General features: G+C 38.4%; 1 protein-coding gene across 11 annotated transcripts in view; it reads right to left on the minus strand.

Moving 5' to 3' along the window:
- Positions 1-20,061, minus strand: part of LOC126473257 (serine/threonine-protein kinase tousled-like 2) — a 585,239-nt gene that overhangs the window by 22,510 nt on the left and 542,668 nt on the right. For 7 of the 11 annotated variants that reach the window (XM_050100191.1, XM_050100194.1, XM_050100195.1 and 4 more), the window contains 5 exons: positions 17,182-17,272; positions 16,229-16,488; positions 3,497-3,631; positions 3,005-3,097; positions 1,694-1,941 (listed from right to left, as the gene is read on the minus strand). In XM_050100191.1, coding sequence (XP_049956148.1) covers positions 1,694-1,941; positions 3,005-3,097; positions 3,497-3,631; positions 16,229-16,488; positions 17,182-17,272 — 827 coding nt within the window. Of the gene's footprint in view, positions 1-1,693; positions 1,942-3,004; positions 3,098-3,496; positions 3,632-16,228; positions 16,489-17,181; positions 17,273-17,591; positions 18,384-18,810; positions 19,117-19,435; positions 19,671-20,061 lie in introns of those variants that run through there. The other 4 variants (XM_050100199.1, XM_050100196.1, XM_050100200.1 and 1 more) reach the window with 4 other exon arrangements.

The raw sequence follows: 20,061 nt of genomic DNA on the forward strand, positions 1-20,061 counted from the left end.
ATCACTTGTATCTCATAAGTGCTTCAGATATTGAAACAAGATTTTGACAACTGATAGCACACAAAGAGAAGAGTATTTTGTCATTTGATTAATACGCGAAACTTCCATATCTGGCATAATATTCTAGTAACTACAGATTTTTTCCCATCGAAATTGTACAATTTTTAATGGGCTAAGTTAGCTGGTGAAATGAGAATTACTGTAGGTTTTGCAACAATATAGAAGTGAAAAAATTACTCATTTGCTTTTGTACTGAGAATGGGCTTTTATTAAAATATTGACACATCTTGTCCCCAGTTACTGAGTGAATAATACAAGTTTTCAGGGTTGTTGTAATGTTAACTGCATTAGAATGTTAGTGAATGACTATTTGTAAACTCCCATAATTTGGCTAAACAAGCAGATTTTAACATGGGAACAAGAGAATTTAAGCACTACCCAAAACTTGCCACAGTCCTTCGTGAACCTATGTTTCCACAACTACGTTACTAATATGACTGACAACTCAAAAATGGTTGTGTGGTGTAAGATTTGCAGTAGCTTGTTTTGCCAGCATTTCAACCTTTCTTACCATAAACTTCCTGTTGTTTTTTGCCACATTACTTTTACCTGGGCCCAAACACTTTCAAATATATTTAAATAGGCATGATATGGCAGAAACCAAATTAAACTGTCCTTCAGTAATAGCTAGTTTGTTGATCTGGTAACATGCGGTTCTCAGCTTATATGGCACTAAAAGTTCTGATAGCTCTGCTTCACACATGCTAGGTTGCTACACTTCTGGTCACCCACCCTGTACCGAACTGTCAAAAATCATAACTTATTTAAAATGCACTGTATACATTTAAATTTAAAATATCCTATCTTTCAGGGAAAGCCAAGCACCTAACACTCTGCACTAATTTCCCGTAAGTTGTATAGGTCAATTTCCATATTTTTGCAACAGTAATGAGTCTTATTAAGACCAGATGTGTTTCACTTTGTTCTAAAGCATCCTCAGTGGTCACTGTTACAATATGCTTTTTCTTCTCTTACAATTTTGTTTGCTATGATAATGAACAGCAAACAAAACTATAAGGAAAAAACGATATTACACTGACCACTGAAAATGCTTTCCAAGTTTGGTTTGCGTGTACTGTCACTACTGGGGTCTAGCCACATTCTCAACAATCACATTGCTATAAATTAAATTGCAATGCTCACCCAACCATCTTTAGTAGAAAACCATTGAATCTACTAACACCAATTCATCTATGATCAAAGTTGCTGAGTACTTTTATCTCTAATGTACTTCCCATATATGCTAAAATTTCTTATTTGATCCCTTTTAATGGAGTTATGTAATGAATAAAGCCCTAATTTGTAACAAATTCACACACACATTACTTATGATGAACTGCACCCAACCAACTAAAATTGCTGATAAATCAATTTTCTTCTACTTTTCCAAATTTCATGATCTCAATGTTATTCTACCTTCTTACTCTCGGAAGTTTGAAACTGTCACCTATTCTCTTGTTATTGTTAGGTTTCTACAGCCTTAAGGTACAAGTCTTGTTGCTACACATACACAATTAGCACAAAGTTTTCATTGGAGTCTAGTTTTTATATATGTATACCACACTAATACCTATGGCTAATACACTACAGTAATACAAAACAAAATGAATGTTTAGTGCAGCAGATCACATACCTGGCAAGCTCCTGGAAAGCATATCCATCTGTCCAGTTCTCTTGGAAAGTTGCCCCTACCCTCTGAGTAACAAACTGACCCAAACGCAATCTGTTTTGCATACATTTCTGCCGTGCTTCTTTCTTCTCAATATTTGATTTCTCCTTTAGTAACTTCTTCACAACGTCTATACATTTATTTATGTGAGATTTATGCTGCTCCATTTGTTTCTGTTGATGAGCTATTTGGTGCCTCATCTCCTCCATTGACTGTAAAAACAAAGGCTATCCATAGACGATACGTTACCACTTTTTTTCCAATTGCTATAACTTAAAATTTACAGAACTTTTAAAGTAACAGTAACAATATTTATGCGAGTAAAGTTTTTTGTACTTAGACTCTGAACACCATGTGAGTTCACTTTCCTCCACACCACTGTGCGCTTTAGAAAGCAAAACTTCATTTTCAGCTAATCAGCCAATGCCAAAATATAATCTACAATAATAATTAAAAACACCACTAGCAAATAACTGGAATAGGACAGAAATTGGTACATGTTATGTATTACAATTTCAGAAAAATTGGACGACTTATTCAAGAGAAAGAGCTATGCAAATTGAGCAAATCAATAATGCATTGGTCCACTTCTAGCCGTTATGCAAGCACTTGGCTTTGCACTGACAAATGTTGGGTGTACTCCTGATGCATAATGTGCCAAATTCTCTCCAACTGGCTGATTAGATCACCACAATACTGAACTGGTTGGAATGCCCTGCCCATAACACTCCAAACATTGTCAATTGGGTACACATCCGAAGACCTATCCTAGTGCTCACATTTATATTACGTTACTCTACAAACGCGCGCGCGCGCGCCCACACACACACACACACACACACACACACACACACACACACACACACACACACACACACACACACACACACACACACACAAAATATATTCCACGTTTCGCAGTTTTCAGTTCTATCAATTGCTGTCTTGTTATAAGTATCAGCTACTGTTCCATAGCATTTACGAAAATTTCTCCATTCTTTATTATCGATAGTGAATCAAAAGTCATTTAAAGCAAAGTAAAGCAGACTTAGTCCACAGAAACTGAAGTGAAAATTAACCCATCTAAATTAGTCTACACTATGACAGGTTTCGTGAATTTTCTGCAGTATGGAAATTCATAGCACAATAGTTTCTGATAGGCAAACTGTGTCGTGTCTTTTTTGCAATGTAATTGATGTTCAGTGACAATGTGCAAAAACATTTTAACCTGCCCATGTAAATTAGTTAGGATATATCATTAATACTCTCACATACCCGGTTCAGCTCATCTATTTTATTGTTCCGCAACTCGAGGTCAGACGAAGCCTGTGTCTCAAACTCTTGTATCCTTTGGCATGTTAATTCAGTCTGCAGAGAGAGAGAGAGAATTAAATAACATTTTTGCCACTCAAATGTCTGAAGCAGTAATCATGAAAGCATGTATTAATTAAGTTGTCTATCAAGAAGTCCTAGTTTCTCACCATGTCACTGATGCTATGATTATTCTAGTAACTGTTCACATAAAATCTATGAACTTCAATTCCTTGGGTTTCACTCCACCACCTCTCTATACACCTTTGCAAGTAAGTTCTCTAATCTACTAGGTGAAATGGGTGGTCTGAATTAGTTAAACTTTTGTACTTCTCTACAAAATATAGTACTTATCAATAACGCACTGTTCATAAGCTTAAATTATTGCAACTGCTGATTCCAGAATTTTTAATATTTGTCCAATAATTAATAATGAAATTACATTTACTGAGTTACCTGAACATGCTTGCTGACCGTAGGTGGAGGCCTAGGAGGGTGCATCATACTGTACTCTGGTGGTACACCCTGAACTGGTGTCTGTGGGGACTGTAGTATTGGTTGTGGTGATGGTGGGTACTGTAACAAAAGTGACTACTTACTCTTATTAACTCTCTGAAGTGAATAAAGTTTCAATATTAAGTTACACTAAATTAATCTAATGAATGGAATTTAAACAGAAAATATATTGATTTGGAATAACTGACTGTGGTTTAATTATATGTATAATTTTTAAAAGGCTGATCATCTATAACGTACAGAATGAAATCTGTTTATGCTTGCATCTTCAGCAGCAGATTAATTATTATGGGAATACTGCCAAACCACTCTGTAAAATACATAAGGACCTTGAAAGTGTTGGCTGTCTCCACCTTTACACTCCCATTTTTGCATTTTTTTTTATCAATGTGATACAATTTCTTCAACTACCTATGGAAACCACAAGCAAAACAGGTTGCACCACAGCACATAACTAACTTCTGCACTTCACAAGAAAAAAATCCAACACTCATGTTTCACTGAAACTGAAGAAAGATGAGGAATTTATGCCCACCATCTTGTCTGTAGTTGACCATTTCATTTCATGAATGTAATACAGACATTTGCTAGTAAACAGAAAACTTCAGCTGCTGGAGATTCCATAATAAGATGGAAAACGCAAACATAATTTTAATAAAATGTGCACCGAAAATGTGACAAAGGTAGCTTGAAAACTTAAGTATGTTGCCAAAACAAAGTAAATACAAGGAAAAGAAGAAGAAAAAAGAAGGTGGCAAACAGTAAGAGAAGAACTGAGGGAGTACAATGGAATTTTACACCAAGAGTATTATTCTGGTGTAAAAACCATAGAGCACTGAAAATTGTAAGTGTAATGTATATTCAAACTCTCAATTATTTACACCAGCCAAGAAATCATTCCAGATTACTGTCCTCAAACAACTATGATTACTTGAGACATTATGTTATCTTACATGCCCAACTTATGAGTGTCTCAAATTAACTGCATTGCTACGTTATAAGAGATAGCTTCTTGTGTAAATTTGGTCATGCACACTAGTTCTTTGACACTGTCACTAGGTTTGTTTGTGCTTAAAAGATTAGCCTCTGGTATTCATCAACTTTTCTTTTTACATTCCGTCATACTGAACTATCACTATTCAAAAACTTTCCAAAGTCTAACATAGCATGTGAAGATATCTGTTCTGCTGCTTTGAACTCTTCAGTTAATAGACAGGCTTTATGTAATTTGAATGTACTTTTATGGCATGATCAAATTTTTATATAGTTGTTAATTACAATAATTAACAATGAGCAGGCCTCTTAGTTTCATCTCCTGCCAGTTGTCATAAATCCTTTGTTTTAACTGAAGTGTTCTGCAAGGTAGCAAAGTATGGTGTTTTATCAGCGCGATGGGTGAACGAGTTATTTTAGGATTTCTAATCTAAAAAAAAAAAGAATCATCGAATCTGCTACAACACCAAAAGCATACTATCACTGCAGGTAGTTTTCAGGGTTTCTTTGGTGCAACTGTTTCATAAGCCTCTAAATGGAAATAATCCTTTCATGGTCCCCTTTACTCAATCACAGTACAGTTGTTTCCTAGACCACTGTACACATGTATTCAACTGGGAATGAGGGTATTAAGGGGGCAGTTTGAAAAGCAGCAATAAAATAATTTGTAATTGCTAAAAAACTATGCTGCCAAGATTTAATGCCCAGAGAATGGCTTCAAATTCTAGTACTGCTTAATATGGGAAAATGTGTACTACTACACTACAATAAATTTGGTTGGCTTGAATCAGTTAAAGTATCTCCACTTTTTCTTATGTTTAATAAATTCAGTGTGTTAGCCCCTTTTGTACAGATACACGTGGTCTATAGTAGCAGAGAAACCACAGTGAACAATGTACTCAGTTCACCTGTCCAGCTGAGACTTCACGCAATAGAAAAATGCTAGTATGAGCCAGGAAACCAGGCACTGCTTATGCTCTACAGCAACCTGCTGCATATTAGTGTCTGAAAAGTAACTTTCATTCAAGGTATTTCCAATGGAAAACAAAGTATACCATAAATAACAAAGGCATTAAATTAGTAGATTTACGAAGAGCAGGACTGTATTAAACACATCCTTCACAAAACGAAGGAAAGTCGGTCTTGACAGGGACAAAATGAAACAAATGGTTCAAATGACTGAGCACTATGGGACTTAACATCTGAGGTCATCAGTCCCCTAGAACTTAGAACTACTTAAACCTAACTAACCTAAGGACATCACACACATCCATGCCTGAGGCAGGATTCGAACATGCGACCGTAACAGCCGCGCGGTTCCGGACTGAAGCGCTTAGAACCGCTCGCCACTGCGGCCGGTCAAAATTAAACAAAAAAATGTCAAAGTTATCATATAGTTAATAGCAAAAGCCAGATAAACTGTAAAAATCCACTGATTAAAAATGAATAGAACACAACAGGTAATTTTTAAATCTCAAACAAAATTATACTATAAAGCTTGTGCCAAACAAAACTACACACCAAGACCATAAGTATCAATTAAATTTTGCTCGATACTAATATATTTTGAGAAAACTTTTGATTGGTTACTAACAAAGCCTTTTCCAACAGCCAGTGAGAAATAATTCCCTGATTCAATATATGTCAGTAAACTGAAGAATGGATACATCAAATCTACATATTCTATGAGACTTTGTCTGTGAGAATAAAGCGGTGTTCAACACAGATATTCCTTATGAACAAAACTATTCTGATCAAGATTTATGTTCCTTAAACTTGGAAACTTAAGAAGGAATGTGCGCCAATGAAACATATATGGACCACCTTTTGCAAATGACATTATAATGTTCACCTCAAATGCAGATAAACAACAAATGGAAAACTTGACACAGCAAGTATGCGAGTAGGCCTGAAAATACATCACAAAAATAATGTAAAAGGCACATACAGAAATTAAAAATTGACAATGTGTTAGAATCAGTTAAGTTGTTAATGATATTATGGAAAGGATAGATTGCTACTCACTGTAAAGATAGGAAGCTGACCTGCAGACAGGCACAACGGAAAGACTGAGCATTTGGCCAAAGTACTCTTATCATGCCCTGCCCCCTCCCCCGCCGAACAAACAAACAAACAAAAACACACACACACACACACACACACACACACACACACACACACACACACAAGGCATGCTTGCTTGCTTGTGCGAACATGTGTTTTTTTTTCTGAAGGCGTTCTGGCCAAAAGCTCAGCGTACAATACCGTATTTACTCGAATCTAAGCCGCACTTTTTTTCCGGTTTTTGTAATCCAAGAAACCGCCTGCGGCTTAGAATCGAGTACAAAGCAAGCGGAAGTTCTAAAACATGTTGGTAGGTGCCACCGCAACTAACTTCTGCCGTCGAATATATGTAGCGCTACACACGCATGCTTTGTAGGCACAAAGATAAATACTGGCGCCAAAACCTCTGCGTCAGTAAATAAATTTAAAAACGAACTAAATACAAATTCCGTATTGTTCATCTTCGAATGTAGCAGAATTTTAATGTACTACGAAAATCCGACAGGCAGGACTGTTTGGGATGTTTGTCAATATGACCAACTCTACGTTCTGATTTTTTTCCTAGCTGTGAGAAGAGATGGTTGTTAATAGGAACCTGACGAAATGTGAATCACATGCAGTATTCTCTTCACCATAAGAAAGAATACGGATATAAACATTTTGCCATGTATTCTTTCGTGTTTGCAGCTATCTCATTTAAATCCTGTCTGCCTAATGAACTACGAAACTAGAGTGAGACAACAGCAAACGCAGAAGAATATACATATCGTGTCATGTTTATATTTGTATTATTCTTATGCCTAATAGTGATACAGTCAGAAATGAAGCACGGCAACTGACTAGATTTTTAAATCTAAGATGACTAATTTCTGTGCAGAATTTGATGTACTAAAGAAGCGGCCGCAAAGATTTTCAAACAGAGAAAAATTTTCGCCTAACTCTCGTTCAGAACATGTTCTATCATACGCAGTCTATTATTTGGTTCTTGTTAATCATTATCAAAGAAAGCAGCAGTGTAAGTAACAACAAATAGCAGTCTCTTGCCATTGTTTCGCTAATGAGACGATTTCTCTTTTTTTTTTTAATTGTAAGCGGCGGTAGCGTGCACAAAAGCAAGCCATGCAGCGATCGGCGACAGGCCATTAACACGCACTATCAGAATGCAACAAACAATGCATGACACAGTACAGTAATGCATTTTCAGCTTAGAGTGACGTAAACACCTATAACAAAGAAAACGGCACTTATCAGATCAAAGCAAAATAAGCAATTGATTCAAACCAGACGAAGCATGTGAGAAAGGAAGGGTACCCGTATAAATATGGACGGAGCGCCTGACGCATAGCAATGGCTACCTGGTAAAGCTTAACTGCTAAGTTTACGACTCGAACCAAACTACTGTAGCTGCATCATCATTCATTCGACCTAAATTGTGTCTCATATTACAATGGACCAACTTTGTTTCGATTTGGAGGTGCGGTCTAAAACTTTCCCTCCCCCCCCCCCCCCCCCCTCCTGAATTTCGAGTCTCAAATTTCACGTGCGGCTTAGATTCGGGAAATTTTTTTTCCTTTATTTCGAATCTCATTTTTCAGGTGCGGCTTAGATTCGAGTAAATACGGTAGTCTTTTCCTTGCACCTGTTAGCAATTCAACATGTCATCTTAATGGTAATTAACGATCTATCCTTTTCATAACCCTGTTGATATTCCAACCTTGAATTTCCATGTCCGATTTCACTAAGTTGTTTTTTACTTAGGACGGTTGAATTTGGCAACTGAATGGACAGGAAATGAAAAATATAAGTGGGGAGAACATAAACTACTTGTAGGTAGTAATTTCTATAAACTAGATACAAATTATATAAATGAGAATTGTAATGTGTGTTAAATGAGAAGGTAAGAAGTCCACATTGTCATTATTGGCAATGAGACATTTTCAATAGGAAAAAAAGACTCAAAAAACAGATGGTTGCTCTGCCTGACGGGAAATACTTGCAGAGCAATGAAAAGAAATATACCACAGAACGAAATGAGTTAACATTGGAATTATGGCTCTAATGAAAATGAAGTGACAACATGTAAACAGGTGAGCATGTGGTGAAACCAATCGTAATTCCAAGATCTGATAGATTATATTAAATTAGTACTTGTTCCATAGATCATGAATACGACACTTCATAATGATGTGGAACGTGTCTATACAAGATATTACATTAGACAAAATATTACATGACATTCAACATTTTAATTTTATTTATGGAGGTTGGTAAATTACCCACTTACTATATCCAAAAATTCATCTAATGAACAGAAGGAGTTGCCATTAAGAAATTCTTTTAATTTCCTTTTAAATGCTATATGGCTATCTGTCAGACTTTTGATGCTGTTAGGGTAAGTGACCAAAGACTTTTGTGGCAGCATAATTTACCCCCTTCTGAGCCAAAGTTAGATTTAACCTTGCGTAGTGAAGATCATCCTTTCTCCCAGTGTTGTAGCCATGTACACTGCTATTGCTTTTGAATTCATTCGGACTGTTACTAACAAATTTTATAAGTGAATATGTATATTGTGAGGCTACAGTGAAGATCTCTAGCTCTTTAAATAAGTGTCTGCAGGATGATCTTGGATGAGCTCCAGCAATTATTCTGATTACACGCTTTTGTGCAATGAACACTCTTTTACTCAATGATGAGTTACCCTAGAATATGATGCCATACGAAAGCAGAGAATGAAAATAGGCATGGTAAGCTAATTTACTCAGATGTATATCACCAAAATTTGCAATGACCCTAATAGCCTAAGTAGCTGAACTCAAACGTTTCAGCAGATCCTTAGTGTGTTTTTTCCAGTTCAACCCCTCATCAATGCATACACCTAGAAATTTTGACTATTCTACCTTAGCTACCAATTTCTGATCAAAGTCTATATTTATTAATGGTGTCATTCCATTTACTGTGTGGAACTGTATATACTGTGTTTTGTCAAACTTTTATGAGAGCCCATTTGCACAGAACCACTTAATGGTTTTCTGAAAAATCATCATTTACAATTTTACCAGTTAATTCTTGACTGTTGGGCATGATAGCTATACTTTTATCATCGGCAAAAAGTACCAGCTTTGCATCTTTGTGAATATAGAATGGCAAGTCATTAATATATACTAAGAACAGCAGACGACCCAAGACCGAACCTTGCGGCACCCACACAACCTAATGTGAGGTTAGTGGGCGATATCAGAAACTGTGCATGAACACTGACGCTTACAGTTCAAGACCCTGCTCTAAGGAGAAGTGTAGAGGAGGCCTTTATCCACCAGTGGACATCAAATGGTTGATGACTGCATGGGATCAGACATTTTACTGTTTCTCTGTCATCACAAGCAGCATACTACATGCCAGCTGCTAACAATTTCACATTTCATGTACAGATACATGAAGGTGAGTTCTTTTGCTAGAAGCCATTTTTGGCCAGTGCCATAGTTTGAAGTTATAGACAAGTGACGGAAACAAATCTTTGATTGATATCAACAAGCTCTCTTTCTTCCACCGAAAGTTCAAAATGGTTGGAGGAAAAAAAATTGAATTCATAACAAATTGCATATTCTGTAAGAAAGATTTATAGCTAAAATATACTTGCACAGTGGCAAGTGACAGACTTCAGGAAAACAGACTAAACAGTCTTTACTGCCGACCCAAAACGTAACCACAAGCTGTTTTAATGTGTACGTGATCAAAAGTTTCAGGCAGTGTATTTGAGTGTGGTGTGCGTGTGTGCGTGTGCGTGTGCGTGTGCGTGTGTGTGTGTGTGGGGGGGGGGGGGGGGGGGGGGGAGAGGACATAATTGTGTTCCTCCTCTCCCTAGGAAGGCAATCTGCAAATAACATCCCTAGGACCATGCTGAGGATGGCACTGTGGAGTAATGCCCACATCAGCTCCAATGCCGATTTTTGTACATCGGGCTGACACTCCGAAGCAGTTGGGTTCTAAGCAGCTACAGCAAAGTTCTTTCTTATCCTTTTTCCAACGTTTGAACATTATAGCCAGCCTCCATAGGGACTACTGTGGACAAGACTATAGCAGCATATGAAAGTTTCAGATTACAAATAAGTAAAAAAGAATGCTAGTAGTTTCATTTTCTGTCAGCAAGATTACTGCAAACTGCACAAGTTCAGACTTGACGTAATTGGAGCAGCACCATGGTCATGGTCTTCTCAAAGTAAAATTTCTAGCATACACCAAAAATTATTTAATTCTGTATACTGAAGTCTGCAATAATACTCGCTTTAACCAATGCTCTCACAAATGGCAGTAAATGGAGATATCTATAACACAGCCTAAGGTCTAGGTAAGACTGAGATGGAAGTTTTGTTGACACCACAGAGTGTAATATATTGTAATTTTATGGATTATATTATGCATTTTTCCTTCGAAAAATTGCCTCTAAAATTCAGCTGTTTCAGTTAAAATTCTTGCCACTCTTAAAAATGGCCATATATTTGATGTCACTGGTAACTTCTCTCTATCTTGCAACATTGGACTCAACTGGCAGTAGCAGTGCACTGTGATGAACATGAGTTGTAGATATTCACAATACTTGTGTTACTGGTAACAGGACTATTTTTGTCAGCAGTTAGTTTTGTAATGGAAAAAAGTAAAAGGTATTTATATGACGTTGCCCATAAATTGAAAGAAATAGCATATGCAGATCATCATGGAAACGGAGCAGCTGAGAGGCTGACAGAGGCATTTCAGCCCTCCATCAACAGAAAAAACCGTTTTGTGATTGGCAGGCTAGCGAAGAATAACTGAAAATAAATAAATTGATGAACTGTGCTAATAGAGGACTGAATGGAAAATTACCAAAACTTGATGTAATGAAATGCATTCAAGGATGCTGCCAAAATGGCAATGGAATTAATACAAAAATGATTCAAATACACACTCCTAAGCCCCAGTGGAAATTAACAAATTTTAAAGGTGGAGTAAGCTGGTGTTACAGGTTTATGAAGTGTCACGGACTTAGCATACGAACTGAAACCAAAGTATCTCAGAAAATTCCACAAGAGTATGAAGATAAAATATTATCTTTCCATCACATTATTATCCAAGATGAAACAAAACCAGTGTGGAACTAAGCCAAAACATTGAGTATAGACGAACAGAAATGTGGACATGAAAGGTGCTAAAAACTACCTATAAAAATAAAGTAAACATGAAAATATGCTTTACAGTGTTGTCCCTTCATGTTGTACTGATGGTACGAAACTTAATCCAATAATCATTTTTAAGAACAAAATGGCAGAACCTACTGAATTACTTCCAGGTAGTGGTGGTCACGTACATGATTAGGGTTGGATAAATGAAGCTGATTTGAAATTATAGATTAGCAAAGTGCAGGAGAGAAGGAAAGGTGCTTTATTGAAGAAGAGTTCTCTTCTTGTGATACATCAGTTTAATCATCATCTGGAAAATTCGGTGAAAGAGAAACTGAAATAGGGAAAAACAGAGCTTGCCGTTACTCTCGTGGGAGGACTTGCTTAACAACTGCTACCTCCTGATGTCTATTTATCGAGACTTTAAAGTGAATATGAGAAAGGAATGGAAGATGGATGAAACCCAATATGAATTCATGCCGAAGGGAGCTTTAAAATGACCTACAATCAACCAAGTGTGAGTGTGGATAAAACAGGTGTGGTCTAGAGTGAGAGAAGACATTATTGTTAAATCTGTCAAGAAGTGTGACATAAGCACTGCTCTCGATGGCAGTGAAGACCATCTTATATATGAAGAGGGAGACTATGATGGAGGAGGAAAGTTCAGATGATTTTTTTAGGGCTTTTGGAGGTCAGTTCAGCTTTATAATTTAAGAATTTTTTTATTCTAGCTTTGCAATCTAATAATAATGGTAAAAATGTTATTTCAAAAATTGCTTAAAAATTATGGTGTGTCTTATGGTCTACAGCATCTTACTGTCTGCAAAACACGGTAACTACATTACACCTTCCTATAAACACCCCTACAATTCCCCAGTGGTCTGATACTTTCATTTTTTCGATAGGTCTAAAGGCATTAATATCAAGAACCATCTCAGGCGAAACCTTCGCATCCCCACAGGTGTACTAGATACTTTGATTGCCAAGATATTCATGATTATAAGAGACAGTTGCATGTTGATTTATTATGTTACTGCTGGAAGCTGAGGGAATGTATTAGGTACCAATATTGTGTTAAGTTCCTATGGGGCGAAACTGCTGAGGTCATCAGTCCCTAAGCTTACACATTACTTAATTTAGCTTTAACTTACATTAATGACAACACACACCCATGTCTGAGGGTTGCCTTTGACAGGGTGGGGGAGGGAGTTGTGCAAACTGGGGCAAGACACCGCAAACCGTGCAGCTAGCCTCTGCGGAAGATATCAATGAATCCAACTTGTCTCCTTTTGTCTCAAAACCTTTACCACATTGCCACTTTGTTCATAGTGTCAACTAGATGCTAACAATCTTTAGTTACAATGAAAGGAAGGTAAGGGGTTAATGTTGTGATACAATTCTCTTAAATTTTCTGCTCTTTTCATAAATCAAAGATTGGTTGGGAACACTACTAAGTCACAGTCTACCGTTTCAGATGGAAGGTCCCAAGTTCATCATAACCTAAATTTTAACAACAACAGTTGGTCCCTTTGTAATTTTTGACTACATAAAATTACTTTAAATTCTCTGCCTTCTTCTATATTTGTCTTTACTTGTACTTACATTACCAGCTCTCCTCATGCCTTTCAAGTTTTTGTATTTGGTTTTTCTTTTAGAAATTATGCTCAGCTTTACAAACATTTACTGGAAGCCAAAACCACCTTTTATTTGTAGTCGGACTCTAGGTTTGTTGGGGATTACTTCAATGAAATAGTCCTGCAAAACCTGATATGGTAGCACAGCTCAAACCAAGTTAAACCTTTTCTTTTGATAAGCATTCTGGATTATTTGAAGGATCACAGTCAATTCACAAGGTCAAAATACTTTGATACAAATAACAGATCTCACCCAAACAAATTGTTCAAATTGATATTAATTAAAACATGGATACAAATGCGTTAGTTGCGGGACTTTTCCCTGAAAAACTCTAGCTCAGATTTGTAATTGTGATAAAAATGCAATCTTTCGATATACACGTGAATCACATTTTATCTGTAATGTTAATTTTTTAGTGTTTACATTTTTATATCATTTTAGTCTTTCTGCTCTATGTCAACCCAAGTCAACAGAACCAACAACCGGTGAAGGATCAAGAACGTAATTTTGATCTCCTGAATCAAACTGAAAATTGGTCTTCAGCAATATTGATAATTGGAGAAATATTCATTTCGTTTAAAGTCACTTTGTAACATAGGGCTTGTTCGATGCCATAAGAATAATGGAATAAGCTGCCATATTATGGTGGCAACACTGCCATCATGCTGAAATGGGGCTATGTGCATGTTTTGTGATGAATAATGATGAATATTATAAAAGTTTTTGGTTTTTCAACCACTACAAATCCCTTTAAACATTATGTGAAGCAACCTTTGACTAACAAGTACAAATTAAGTATAACTAAATAAAAGGGAATTGTGGATTTGAGACACTACTGAGGGCCCTGCATTTATAAACAAAACAACAAAGTATATCATACACTCCACTCCATCAATGTGAAGAACATTGAGACAGTGCACAATGTCAGGTCTCCAAAAGATATGGAAAGAAATTGGCTGTTCCCTTTCTAAGAAACCATTCCAGTATTCACCATAAGCAAATTAGGAAAATAGAAAATTTAAGTCTAGGTGGCCTGATAGGGATTTGAACTGCCATCCTCTCAAATACAAGTCCAGTGTCTTATCACACTGCCAATTAGTCTGCCAGCACGATGACGCCTTCCAGCTTTCAAGTCATCTATTTCAGCAAACAACTAATCAATACTGAACATCTGATGATACTGGACCAGAGAATTATGCTAAGACTGAGAAGATGAAAGCATTTTATAAAAGAATGCAATGGCAGTGATACTGTCAAAGGTTATCTTTTTTTTTTAATTGGATAGTTAAAACCAACTCCAGTAATGACATATCACAATTCACACATTTATGAACAAATGTAAGAATGAGAAGAAGATAAACCATTTGGCAATCGATGTTTGTGTGTGACATTAAGTAAACCATTATTACTTTGAAGTCAGAAGCACATCAATTGGAAACATATCATCTCATTTATTACATACAACAGGTGTCTCCTTTTCTGAAGCGTGAAATAAAGCCTAGATTATTAGTCAAAAAAGGTATTTTTCGCATGTAGTCTGTAACACAGTATCTCCAAACACAAGCCAGAACCATGTGAATGTTGCTCACAAAACTGAAACGTTAGCCACTTCCACAAAATAAGTGACAATAATCAAAATTAAGAACAAGCTTGAAAAATATTTCAGTTAGCTGAAGGTACTGTTCAAGAGAACTGGCTTATAATAGTGCACTTAAAGTTTATCAATGAAAATATTTGTAATTCATAGTAGCTGTAATAAAATTTTAGATAGCTTTCTTTATTCCAAAGTATCTTTCTTGAAATTACTAAACTCATAGAAACCCAATTAAGATTTTCTTTGAGGTACATCAGCCTGACAACTGGAGGAGGGGTAAACTGTGCCTGTGAAACAAGGAAAATATTACTGCAGAAACATTTTAGTAAGCAGAGCAGGCATCACTACACTATGCATTATAAAAATATTTTCACTTTCTCCCAAAGACCAAAATTTCACTTTCGTTTAAATTTTACAGTAAAATTACAAATTCGAGTCACGATTGTGTATACTGAATTGTACAACACATAGTAGACATTACTATTACTATTCACAAATACTTTGATAAAACCCTTTTCACGAGTTTGTAGCTGTCAACTCTTTTTGCACCACACTTAAGATATCAGGACTGTCATTCAACAACTTGTCACACTTAATACTTGCTACAATGGCCTACGTTGAGTGACTTCACTACATACTGTGCAAGTGTGCTAATTCAAAACAATATTCACAGTTAAGCAGTTTATGTGCAATTCCAATTTTACTGAAGAGCTAAGACTAACGAAATTTATATGTAACACAAACATATTGAACTTAAGAACTATTATTCTGTCCTTTATATTTGAAAGATTACTCCTATACTGCCGCCCAACTTTTAACCTTGATTCTTACACATTGGTTTCTTATAAAAACTTCACTTACATTCCACACTTTTTACTCCATGCAACTCAACCACAAATGCTAATGTTTTCCATTTTATTCCACCCACATAATTTTCACAGGACACAAACACCTGACATGGCATGTTAAAAATCACTAAAAAAGCTAATCAGTTTTGTTGCTCCCTTTTCTTACATTATTCAAGAGCCAAGTACATACAGAAAGGGACTGCAGAACACCCTACATGCATAGCATGAAATGTTTCACAGATTATAGCAACAAAATGTTTACCACTGCATATCATCTGCCGTTTTAGAAGAAAACTTCTGGTTAAAATGCACACTATGTTTGTCTAAATTGACAGTCAGGACTGGCTTCAAAATTATAATGCATAAAAGCTGTGCATACACTTACCATAAACCCTTGCTGTGGTGATGGACTTTTAGAGCCCCCGTGCCTAATCGGACTGTTGCTCGCATGCTTTGGGAAATATTCTGTCATCTTCTTGTTGTCACTTGCCCTTGCCCCCTTTGCCCCCACTGGTACTCCCGCACCCACAACCGTTCCCCCTCCTCCATCATCCACCTTTCGCTTACGCTTTCTTTGCTCTGAAGCTGAACGAGGGAGTTTCTCTGGAGTATTTGGGTCCACCTCTTTGTCACTGTGAGATGAACCTGAAACAAATGTTTATCACATTTAGCAAACACTGCAAACAGTAGCACTTGAATATGTCCCTGTCCTAAATACCTCTCGTTACTCACTGCATTCTACAAAGTTATGTCCATTGTCCTAACACTGTAAATGGAGTTTTGAATGTATTATATGTCAATAGTGATATTTGATTGCTGACTACATTAATCACAATATACACAGAAACAAACTAATTACCTTAATTTTCTCTGTATTATTACTGTGCTAATGACACTACTAGCATGTTCAAACTGACATCACAAACTTCCTGTCGCCAATAATGAGAACAGTGTAGACTACAAATTGTTTCAGCAAAAACAACAGTTTCAATCTACTAAATTACCTTCTCAAACACCAAGTTGTCACAATACCACAACACTTCAGCCTCACAATTACATAGAAAAAAAAAAAACTCAGGACAGATACTAAGTCAAGAATGACACTGTATCAACTGGATTTCACTCAACATTTAGCTTTTAATGATAAGATTATCAGTGAAAGAATAAAACTAAATTAGTAAAACGTATGTAGATTAAAACTATGAGGCAGGTCTACCATAGAACTAACATTACATTAATGAGACTAAATGGAAAATCAAGAACACAGAAAAGATTTGTTGCATTTGATAAATCTGAATTGTTTGTAAACTAGAACAAATTATTTCTTTCAAAACTTACCTGTACTCATATTGGAGTCTTGACTATGAACTGGTTGGCCCGAATTGACATTTGTCTGTGGTGCCATCTGAATTTGAGAACCAGCTGACATCTGAGGAGAGGAAATAAATTAGTGTGTGCATTTGCCAAGCTCACTAGAATTGTCAGTATTAGAAAGTGGGGAACTGATATTTTAAAAGTACATTTGTTTTGATCATAACCTTCCATAATAATTTATAGTGAATCAACAGAATTGAAGTGACAAGGCTAAAGAATATTTGATGAAATGTGACTTTTATTATAAATGTAATTACTGTAAAGTTAAACAAGAAAGACACACATCTGGCATAAACGGCTCAGTTCTGAGTAACAAAATTATGACAATATCCGTAATTACGCCCGAATAATCAACATATATATTGATAACGTACCACAGAAAATCATTTCATAAATGTAGGTTTCCAGTCTGATGACTCTCATACGAAACTCCCAGTCAGCTGGTGGCATTCTTCTAGGTCGAGGCCTGGCCTCACTTATCTTTTCACAGTTTCACTGAAGGTTAAGAACATAGCTACCATCAATGTGTTTATAACCTAGTTTTAGGAAATCTGCCCATATACAACGGCGATCTACATAACATGATTTTAGCGTTACACATTTTCAGTATGATCAGTTCATGTATGAGTAAACTTAAGTAACAACACTTGATAGTAGTTACGATCAGAACAAAATTTACGGCTGATGGATCAGATTCACGACAAAATGGAGGAAATGCGGGAGAGGGGAGAGTCGTTCGCCCATCTCGACCTTCTTCCAGATATTCACTCGCGTTTACACACGGTCACATTCGGCTACATCTCTATGACAAGCGTAGAATTAAAAGACGACACTGCTACCACTACTATATTTACTTCCAGAAACTGTCGAACTCATCGAAGTGCAACCGACGGTCGGCGGAATTGAATGTGAAGAAGTGCACTATTCTCTTGGTACACACGTACGCACACACTTAAAACAATACGGGCAGAAGATAACAGTGTCCGCTGCACTGTCGAGTTCCGCACAGGAGCAGCGGAAGAGCGGGCGGCCATATTTGTTTCCGTAACAGCGAAGGTGGCGATTTAGGAATCCGCCTCATACTGCTACAGGTCACAGCGGCGACGCGAATACAGGAGGGCAAGATGTCGCCGCGCCATGCCTATCGCGCGGCGGGAGCATATACAACACACTTGACTATACGAGCAGGGTCGCCCCTCCTCCGGCCGTGCCCCCTACCTACTCCTCAACGGGACAGAGAGGGAAACATTCCGACATTGACTGAGCAAGCTCTAAAATCAATGGTGGCAAGCTGCGAGTGTAACGCATATGTACGCAACAATGTTTTTATTTTGCTTCGAAAGCACAGAGTTGGTGACTCCTGCCTGTCTTGATGGTTGCTCTAACATGAAACACTATGACGGCCAGCATAGCAAAAACAGACATTCTACCCCGACGAGTGCACACTGTATTTAGTTTCTGTTCACTGGAGTTACACAATTCGTCGTCCACCATATGATCAGCAGAAAGCACGCTGCATCGTCACAGTCGTCCTGTGTAGTCACCCGGCCTCCCACGGTCGCAGAAACCGGTCGGTCAGTGGCCGCTAATTACCTTCTGGTACTCCCAATAGGTGAGCAGGAAGGAGCGCACCATGCTGTCCATCACAGATACGGCGGCGCACGTCATAGCTGCTGCTTCTGCGAGCGAAGGGTGCGCGAACAGGGCGCGACGGCGGCCATGGCAACCGCTAGCGGCGGTGGCGGCGGCGCAATGCCATTCAATTCGTGCGGCCCGCCCTGGTGGCCCTGCGCGGCCGTCACCGTCGGCTCGCCCCGCTCGTCTCGCCGTCGCTGTCTCCGCCGCTAGCTGCGGCAACGCCGGGGCGCCCAGCTGGCCAACCATGCGCTGTTGCCACCGCACGCGCACGTACACACAGCTTCGGGCCCTAATTGATTACAAAGCCAGCCCGCTTGCCGGGGCGTCCGCGGCTGTCGGCTCGGCTACTACTGCTCGTGTTGGCGCTACGAAAACCGAGCCACGGCAGGGCAGCGCTTCTAGTCAAGCCTCGAGGCCAGAACTTTTAATGACGCGCGTGTCAGTAATGTAGGGATTACTGCTTCCCCTCCAGGAAGTGTGTCAAGCCCGCGCACAAGCAGTAGCAGTAGTAGTAGTTCCGACAGCTGCGGGCGTCCCTGTGTAAGCCTTGCTTTACGCAGCGCTGTTTTCCCCTACTAACCGTGGGCTGGACGGCGACTTCCCCGTCGACGTACGTGAGCTCTTGCCGGTATCGATTCCACTGTGCCAGCTGCATGTTTTCACGGACGGTCGACGGTGCGGGAACAGCGACGAGCTACGAAGGCTTCTGTCACCACGGAAGCAACATGCTAGCCAACTTTTTACTGACGATAGGCGCCTCTCGTTTTAAGACAAGGGCACAGAATGGCAAATATTGCTAAATCCGCTTAATTGGTAATCTCGACTAGCGGAGAGACGAGTGCATGGGAAGTAGTGCTAAATTTACCCGTCGGCCTGCAGTGCTGGCCAATGGCAGTTCACGTGTGTGTCCGGCCCTTCTGTCTCTCCCCACCTCTCCGCTCCCTCCCCCTCCTCGCGCAGCCACCTCCGCCGCTCCTCTCCCGCACACTCCAACACCCGGATTGACTCCCGTGTACCGCCTGGAACGCTAGGCAATTAGGAAGCGAATAAAGCAGCCGCCATTTCTGCCTGCCGAAACTTAACGAACGCATCTCCCATCTGCCGGCAGTGCCAATAATAAAATGTCTAATATTTTCACAACACGTTCTCAAAATTGTGTGGATTTAAACGCTGAAAGCACATATAGCGTATCATCCCGCTTTGTTA

Source organism: Schistocerca serialis, chromosome 4 (assembly GCF_023864345.2).
Source record: "Schistocerca serialis cubense isolate TAMUIC-IGC-003099 chromosome 4, iqSchSeri2.2, whole genome shotgun sequence".
Taxonomy (NCBI): Eukaryota; Metazoa; Arthropoda; class Insecta; order Orthoptera; family Acrididae; genus Schistocerca; species Schistocerca serialis.